Source organism: Mustela erminea, chromosome 11, assembly GCF_009829155.1.
Source record: "Mustela erminea isolate mMusErm1 chromosome 11, mMusErm1.Pri, whole genome shotgun sequence".
In the NCBI taxonomy this organism is placed as follows: Eukaryota; Metazoa; Chordata; class Mammalia; order Carnivora; family Mustelidae; genus Mustela; species Mustela erminea.
Genome location: NC_045624.1, coordinates 18518766 through 18528038, shown reverse-complemented (window position 1 = coordinate 18528038; position 9273 = coordinate 18518766). Strand labels below are relative to the sequence as shown.

Genomic DNA, 9273 nt, shown 5'->3' with positions numbered 1-9273 from the left:
CATTTATCTAGTTCCTCCTTCTTTAGGTTAACTGAACGGTTCTTCTGGTCTGGTTTTTGCTGGGTTCCTCAGAAATCTTGAGTCAGTCGGCAGGATGGCTGGTGTCGGTTGAGCTGGGCTGGCTTCGTTGACGTGCCTGCTAATGGGAGGCAGCGACCCAAAGCCCCAGGGAGCTAGACCCGCGTCTGTCGTCATCCTGCTGGCTGGTCCTGGCTTCTTTGCAGGGTGATTACCATCTTCCTAGGAGCAGCAAGAGGGAACAGTCCAGGGGCGCCTGGGCGGCTCAGTCGGTCAAGTGTCTGCCTTGGCTCAGGTCACGGTCCCAGTGTCCTGGAATGGAGCCCCACATCATCAGTCTCCGTGCTCAGTGGCTCCCCTTGCTTGCGCGCACTCGCTCTCTCTCTCTCTCTTTCTCTCTCAGGAAGGAAGGAACGAACGAACAAATGCAAAGAGGGAAGGAAGGGAGAGAAGAAGGAAAAGAAGGGAGAGGAAGAAAGAAAGGAGGGAAAGGCAGAAAAAAAGGGAAAAAAGGAAAGAAAGGAAAGAAAAAGAGAAGAGAGAGAAAGAGAGAAAGAAAAAAGAGAGAGGAAGGAAGGGAGGGAGGCAGGCAGGTGGGCAGATGGGCCAGTGCCCAAGCATTTTCCCGTCTCTCCTGCTGTCACATTTGCAACTGTTCTGTGAGCCAAAGCAAGTCTCCCTCCGAGTGGAGAAATAGGCTCCACCCCTTAGTGGGAGGGGCTGAAGTCACGCGGCAAGGGGTGTGCAGACCGGGACAGGAGAATCCGGGGTTGTATTGGCCATCTAGCACCCTAAAGCCCCAAGTTTCGAGTTTCGAGTTTCCTATTCCTCTGACTGAACTCTCCCTGGAACCTGCGGAGGTAGGCATTAGGACAGGCTTGGATTAGATCCCACGTCTAATCTAAAGGAGTCCTGTGAAATCCTTTGAGTTTGGGAATTCTAGTTGGTGTCAGAATTCTGATTTCTGGCGGCTTCAGAGACCGGGCCCTCCTTGCTGGGACGGGCGTCCTCCTAAGTTAATTCCAAACACTCATTCAGGAGGACTGAGGCAGCAGCTGCATTCGGTATACTCACCACAAGGCTAAGCTTCTGAACCGTCAATACACGTTTATAAAGCACTTTTCATAAAGCTTATGTACCAGGTGCATTAGCAAGGAAAGGAGGGACCTTCCGTGGAGAAAGGGAACTGAGGACGTCTGGCCACAAGATGTGGATGGGAATTGTGTCCAGTGCCTAAAAGACACGCTGTGTCAGGGACCCGCGGAGCCCCTATTCCTCCCACGGGAAAGGAGCATCTGTGTGTAAGGGGCTGGGCGTAAAACCAAGAACTGTCTGGCTCCTGCCTTCTCCGCGTGGCTCTCAGAATCGCCTACGAGGCCCATCTCTTCTCTTTTTCTTTACTGTCCTCCCCTAGATTCTAAGATATTTTGACACGACGGAATTTCACCTGCTCCTTCAGGCACGTCCCTCCTCTTTGAGGAGGTCGGCACCCTCCCTCCTTCCGGACTTCCCGTGAGCAGTTTTTATTTCTAGACCCGTTACTTCTCAGAGCCTCTTCCTAAAACATGTCCGGGCCAGCCTCCTTGCCTCAATTTATGCCGCTTCCCATCGCTGGACTCCGCTCATCTCCTCCGCCGGCGTGTCTCCTTCCTCCTTGAAGGCCTCGTTCCCCTCTTACCTCATCCAGAAGCTTCTGAACATCCCTATCTGGGGGCAGATTTCTCTCAACCGACAGCTCCCCTGGACTACACTGCTTCCCCTGCCTGGAGGAGTGAGCCCTCTGCCCCGAGTGGTCTGCACCTGCTCCCTCCCCGAGGGCCTGAAACTACCTCCAGATCTGTCAGGTAGGACTTTCCTTCTCTTATGTGCTTTTATTTTTGTTTTTTCAAGATTTTATTTATTGAGCGCTTGGGTGGTTCTGTCATTAGGCATCTGCCTTCAGGTCAGGTCATGATCCCAGGGTCCTGGGATGGAGCCCTGCTTCAGGCTCCTTGCTGGGCAGGAAGCCTGCTTCTCCCTCTCCCACAACCCCTGCTTGTGTTCTGTCTCTTGCTGTGTCTCTCTCTGTCAAAAGGATAAATAAAATCTTTTAAAAAATAAAAAAATTTTATTTATTTATTTGAGAGACAAAGAGTACAGGCAAGGGGAGAGGCAGAGGGAGAGGGAGGAGGAGACTCCTGGCTGAGCTGGGAGCCCTATATGGGGCTTGATCCCAGGACCTGGAGATCATGGTCTGAGCTGAAGGCAGATACTGACTCATCTGAGCTACCCAGATGCCCTCTTATGTACTTTTTTTTTTTTTTTAAGATTTTTATTTATTTGACAGAGAGACCACACAAGCAGGGGAGCTGCAGGTAGAGGGAGGGAGAGAAGAAGACTCCCCACTGAGCAGGGACCCAACAAGGGGCTGGATCCCAGGACCCTGGGATCACAACCTGAGCTGAAGGCAGACGCTTAACTGACTGAGTTATCCAGGCACTCCCTTCCTGTGTACTTTTTAAAAAAAATTTATTTATTTGACAGAGAGAGATCACAAGTAGGCAGAGAGGCAGGCAGAGAGGCAGGGGGAGCGGGAGGGGGAATCAGGCTCCCTGCTGAGCAGAGAGCCCAATGCAGGGTTCCATCCCAGGACACCGAGATCATGACCTAGGTATAACCCACTGAGCCACCCAGGTGCCCCCTCATTTTAAAATCTCTGTATCTTGCTGCTCAACTATAATGCAAATTTCTTGACTAAAGAGATCAAGAGTTTACCTTTTTCTTTTTTTTTAAAGATTTCATTTATTTGTTAGAGAGCACAAGTAGGGGGGTGGCAGGCAGAGGGAGAAGCAGGCTCCTGCTGAGCCATGACCCTGATGTGGGACTTGATCCCAGGACCCTGGGATCTTGACCTGAGCCAAAGGCAGATGCTTAACCGACTGAGCCTCCCAGGCACCCCGACTTACAACACATAGTATGTTGCTCAGGACTTTATCAGGTTATACCAGCCTGATTAATTACTCCCACCGTAATCTAGATGCAATTGATTTCTATAAAGATAACAAATGAAGTTCCTCATTTGTTGTATTGTCTTTCCCCAACCTGTTTGATAATAGTTGTGAGGCTCCAAGTGTCTGTCTTAACATTTTGAAGGATCCTTCCATACCATGTTGTGTCAAGGCCCTAGGTCATGGTCTCATGGCTCCTATATTTTCCCTTGTTAACCGTTATGGCAGTTGAAGTTAAGTGATTATTGTATAATTATTTGTTTAATGTCCACAGTCCCACTGGCTGTTATTAGATAATGAACTTTCTTATGGAGAATGACCTCATCTTTATAGAAAGGGATAACAAAGTAAATGAGGTATGACATTAATGCATTGGATTATCTCAACTTTAAGGGTCTCCCCTATTTTAGTCAATTTTGGCTGCTGTAACAGAATATCGTGAACTGGGTGATTTATAGACAACAGAAATTTACTTCTCCCAGTTCTGGAGGCTGGAAGTCCAAGATCTTGGTGCCAGGTTCAGGTTCTGGGGAAGAACTTCCAGCTTGTAAATTGCCACCTTCCCCTTGTATCCTCACAGGGCTGAAAGAGGGAGCTAGCTGTCTGGCCTCAGATAATCCCATTGGTGAGAATTCCATCCTTATGACCTAATCACTCCCGAGATGCCCCACCTCCTTACCCCATCACAATGGGGATTAGACTTCAGCACAGGGACTTGGCGGGAGGGGGGACAGAAAAATTCAGTCCCTAACAGCCTTCATAAACTTTCACAAAAGTGGCTGAACAGAAGTACAGATTTTGTTCTGTTTTTGTTTGTTTGTTTGTTTGTTTTTATTTACTTGAGTAATCTTCATCCCGAACATGGGGCTTAAACTCACAGCCATGAGATCAAGAGTGGCATGCTCTTCCAACTGAGCTAGCCAAGTGCCCCATGAAGTAGTGTTTTGATGAATCATGTGGGCTGGGAAACCAAGCTTTCTCTATTTGAATCCTTGTTTTGCCACTGTGTGATAAAGTAGGTTGAGTGGGTTATAATCTCCCTATGCTTAGCTCATCTATAATAGAGGGATAATTTTAATTTCTACTTTATAGGGTCCTAATAGGGATAAAATGAGTTAATATATGTAAACTACTTATAAGGGTATCTGGCACATAAAATACCCATTAAACATAGTAAATAGTAAATACCCATTTAAATAGTAAATACTCATTAGTAATGGTTATGTTTCATTGTTACTCTCACATCACTAGTGCCTTCGATGGCCTATCTGTTCTCCCATTTCATGATACTCTGTAAAATTTTAAATATTCCATTAAAAAAATACCACAAGTTCAAGGTGCTGCCATTTCAACATACCTGAGAAGTATTGTCCCACCTGTTTTTCCTTGCACAAAATTGGGGCATAGGTACATGAAGGGGATGGAGCCAAACATTCCTTGCTTTGCCCAAGGTCCACACTCCAGGACACACTCCACTCTCCCCAAATACAGGAAATAGAGGGTTGGTCCCTGTCTTTTCTTCCCATTGTCAATTGCCTTAGAGTGCTGGCTCCGGATTGGGGAAGACCTCTCTTCTACACAAAAAGTCAAGAGTACAATAAAGAGTACTGTACAGAGGCCCAGCTACCTTGTCCCTAAAGTTGGTAATTAGCACCTTCTTTCAAACTACAGCTCTTGACCCCTTTGACACTCTCCTCCCAACAGCCTATTCTGTTTGTCCTCTCAAGAGAGCTGCTCTTAGCTTCATGGTGACAGTATTCCACTTTCTTGGTGGGAGGGGGACATCATCAGTGGCGGAAAGGACCCAGGGCTATCCCAGAAGCCCTTGCTCTCCTGGATTACCATATCCTGCTGCTGGCACAGCCTACTCTATTTCCCTGGTTCCAGAATCCTGAGCTCTTCCTGCCCGCCCCCAACACATACACGCGCATGCACACACATATAGTACATTTTCTGTCTCTCACCAAGGGCATGCTCTTTGTGCCTCACAATTACTTCCTGAAAAACCAATTCATACTTCTTGAGAAGACAGAGTACTACTGGTTAAGACCAGAGGCTTTGGATCCAGTAAGACTTGTGTTGGAATTCTGGTGCGGACACAAACTCTGTGACAGGGCAGTTCACTTAGCATTTTGGAACATCCTTCTTCCCCTTTGTAAAATGGAAATAGCGATTCCTATTTCAGCAAGCAGTTGGAATAATTCATTGAGATATGTAGATGGCTCTTAGGGTAAGCCTTGTTTACTGTAAGCAGAGCATAAATGGAAGCAGTTGTTGATGTTTTATGCCAGCAAGAGTTTAGACAAAATATTTCCTCCTTTCACTTCTTCTCCCTCTGCCTAATTGTCTTCTCTTCCTGGTAACATAATTTTATGGCGGTAATGTCTTTCATTTTGATGCCCAGAACCCCAAAGTGTTCTATTCATAAAATTCTAGCCCCAGGAGCATTTTGGTGAACTAGCAAGAGCAAAGTTTGAGCAATGAGAGGTCTAAACTCTTCATTCCTGCTCAGCTGTTAACAAATCAGGTGATTTGGGGCAAGTTATTGTCGCTGGTGGACCACCAGTTTCTTCTCCTATAAAAGGGAACATTCGATAAGATAAGCTTTTAAGTTCTCTCTAGTTCTGACATGCCATAATTCTATATGAAAGGGTCATTGTCTGAGTGAATTCTCTTATTTCTACTGAAGAACATTAACTGATACATGTTCCTTCTCCTGAGACCTCTCTGTACCTTCATCTTGACTTATATTTTCCATCTGCAAAAACGGTACTTAAAGGCGGACTGTAGAACTGGTCATTCTGGGCTTGGATTTCAGCACCACCACTTGAACTTGGGCCAGTTATTTAACTTCTCTGGGCCTCAGTTACATCATCTGTCAAGTGGGGAATAGATGCAACATAAATGTAAAGGTGAAAAGAAAGCACTTAGAAATATATATGTCCAGGGGGTGCCCCGGTGGGTCCATCAGTTAAACATCAGACTCTTGATTTTTGCTCAGGTCATGATCTCAAGGTGGTGAGACTGGGCCTGTTTCTGGCTCCGTGCTCAGCAGGGAATCTGCTTCTTTCCCTTTCCCTCTGCACCTGACCCTGTTCACGCATGCTCTCTCTCTAATAAATAAAGCTTCCAAAAAAAAAAAAAAAAGCAAGAAATACATAACTCCAGAAGCTATAGTTTAATGTCCTGTAGGGTATCAGCTGTTTTTTTTCTCTTTAACAGAATGCCTCTCTTTATGGACTGTGAATGCCCTGTTATCACATTACTGGTTCTCTCATTAATGAATAGGTTGAATAAAATCTTTCACAAGTGTTTTATTCCATTTTTGTATGAGAATCATGTTTTTAATTTTTTGAAAATTATTCTTTGACAGGTCCTAACTAACTCCATCTTAAGACACTATCCTCAAGAGACACACTGGCAAATCTTGCTTTGCTAGAAATGCTGATTAAGTTATTTTAAGAAACAAAAACCACACCTGGTTTCCATATTTAGGCTTTCTGCCCCCTTCGTCCCTATGTTAGTTAGCAAGAGCCAGGTCCTGTGGGGGTGACAATGAGGAAAAACCCCTTGGAGGAGTCTCCACCCACAGGAAAAAGAAATAAACAAGCAGCAAGAGGAGCCGAGCAAAAAGAGATACCTTCATTGTGGCCCTTACATTTATGACTAGCAAGATAATGAAGGAAGGTAATTCTGAAAGCTTTATGTCAGTTTTAATGGTCCCTCCAGCACTGAGAAAGATAATAGTTAATGGATGGTGTCCATAAGGATTTTTTTCTTCTTCTCCCCTGACAGCCATTGATAGGATCATTTTGCATTTGCAACTGCTATCACTGAAGCATGGAGAAAAAGCCCTGTAAGGCCAGGAGGATGCGAGCGACTTCCCTGAAAGGGTCTCTATTGTCATCACTATGGCAATAATAGTTACTATCATTTTCATTCTGCTTTTCCATAGTCTACTTAGTGGAGCCCAAGGCTATGGGATTTGGGTCACATAAAATCACACTAGCATAAAATCATGCTTTGTAATCTTGCTAGAGTGTCTAACTGCACAGAGAACCTATGCAACAAGATAAAAATAATTACCAATGCAGGTCACTTGACTAATACAATTATTTATGGGATGCTAATAGCTTTTCAGAGGCTTTCTGATACAGGGTCAATTTGACAACTTTTTTTTTTCCCTTCTGTTTGGATTGTTAGACCACTGCCCGTTTTTCTCCCCAAGGACATGGCTTCTCATTTCAAGGGGAAAATGTAAATTAATTGCAAATCAGCTCCCGTCCTCCTCTGGTCCTTTTTCTTTAGTATCTGCAATTAAATAATAAAGACAGGAGCCGCGCCTTCTATTTCATTTATGCACAACCTGGTCTAACGACGTTCAAAGTTTCAGTCTTAATTAGCTTTTCGACGGAGATCATTAGAGACATCTAACACTTTCAAAGTACACTCTGTGGAAAGGGCCTCTGCGAACGAATCAGGTGAATGAAGGCGGCGCACAGGTCGCGTTAGGGGGGGATGAAAAATCTCCCAAAGGGACCTCCAGGTTAGGAGAAACCCATTGGAGACAAAAGGGGTGCGAAGAAAAGAGGTGAAAATGAGAAAGATAAGTAAAAAGTAAAGCCAGCGACTGAACGCACTAAAAAGACGGGGGAAAAACACCCAGACAAGTCAGACGAAAAGAAAGAAAAAGCCGAGAGCCTGCGGCGGCTCAGACTGTAAATCAGGACGCGCGGAGGGGCGGAGATTGCAGCCCACAATCCCTTGCGGCGCCTCCTCCCCCGGCGTCCGTCTCCTGGGCAACCCCGGTAAACAAAATGGCGGCCGCCGGGAGCGGTCCCCAGTGGCCGCTGTCTTCCCCTCTCCAGAGCGGGTCACCAACCGGAGCCCAGTGGATTCTGCCGCACTCAGAAAAAGAGCGGCAGTCTCGCTGGTCTTCTTTTCCCATGGGGCAGAGATCGAAATGTACTTTCCACAAAGCCTCCTCCTACCTGCTCCAGCAGCTCATTCACCGCTCTCAGGAGTCGGACGCGGACGGAGAGGAATACGAGGGCGAGGCCGAGGGCGAGGGCGAAGGGGAATCCGAGGAGTCCTCAGAGTCCGAGATGCAGGATTTGGAGGTGTGCCTTACCCCCTCCCCCACGCCCTCTCTCCCTTCTGCAGGTGTCGCGCCCTGCTCCTCGGGCGGCAGCTCCCCGACCACGCGCCCCTCCGCAGCCCTCGGGCTCTCGCCGTCGGGGGCGCCTCTCCCCGGCCGCTCCGAGGCTCCTGCTCCTTTCTTCCCGTTCCCTCACCGTTTGCCTGCATTTATTTCCACGTGTCTCCTTTTTTGGTCCCTAGCACATTGGGTGTCTTACGAGTCAAGTTTCACAGCGTCCTGATGAAAAAGTTCCCACCTATTTGTATGGGGAGCGACAGCTTTAGCTTTGAAAAGTTGTGCCTCGACGGTATTGGGAGCGTGCAGAGTTCGTCCTTGGCAGCCCCTGCACCCTTTTCCGTGATTGTGAGGGACCCCAACACTCTCCCTCACTTCCAGTCCCTTCATCCTCCTTCCTCCCGGGGGAAAAAAATTACTGTCCTGAATTAATCTGATAAGGGCTAACCCAAACTCCGAGTAATGTATTACTTCTGCCCGGGGGCATTATATACCAAGCAACACACACCCCCTTACAGCGTACAAACAGCTGGCGCACTGGGGGTGTTTTCGCAGGTGGAGAATGTTTCTTACCTTCCCGAAATCTGTATTCCCTGAGGTGTGGCTTTGCCTTCACATTACTGTAAATTCTCTTTTCTACAGTACATCTTCTAAACCTCACCCAATTCCACCTCTTTCCTACACTGATCACCTTGTTTTTACCCCACTGCTGGTTTTTTGGTTTGGGGGTCAGGGGTGGTTTGGGTCCCTTTCCATCTCTTACCACTTCCTTCCCTTGGCTTCGAATATATTGTTTGCCTTCCTTCAAAAACACAAGTTGATTCGCTTCCTTTCAGTAAACTGTTGGGTTTTCCTCTTTGTCTTGGCTGCCGGGAAACTCAGAATCAATATTTTTCTTCATTTTAATAGTTTTTCTCTAGGGGTTTTTCTCTCTCCTTTCCTCTACCTTCATGGTATAAACTGCTGCGAAATCATTTCTCAAGTAGATATAATACAAAAAAGTAGAATGTTTCCAGTACCCCGGTTCTGTGATATTTTGGCTTCCCTGCCCTGCATCTTTGTGCATTTTCCTAGTGCCCTCTTCTCCTTGAGGCCAAATATGTTTTTCTTTGC

The 9273-nt window shown here is 46.6% G+C and overlaps 1 protein-coding gene across 8 annotated transcripts in view; it reads left to right on the top strand.

The window, feature by feature from the left end:
• The first annotated feature begins 589 nt into the window (after window positions 1-589).
• Window positions 590-9273, top strand: part of LRGUK (leucine rich repeats and guanylate kinase domain containing) — a 139122-nt gene continuing 130438 nt past the window's right edge. For 2 of the 8 annotated variants that reach the window (XM_032304520.1, XM_032304519.1), the window contains exon 1: window positions 7649-8125. In XM_032304520.1, coding sequence (XP_032160411.1) covers window positions 7823-8125 — 303 coding nt within the window. In that variant the 5' untranslated portion in view covers window positions 7649-7822. Of the gene's footprint in view, window positions 879-901; window positions 1863-3585; window positions 3631-7648; window positions 8126-9273 lie in introns of those variants that run through there. The other 6 variants (XR_004276755.1, XM_032304526.1, XM_032304522.1 and 3 more) reach the window with 5 other exon arrangements.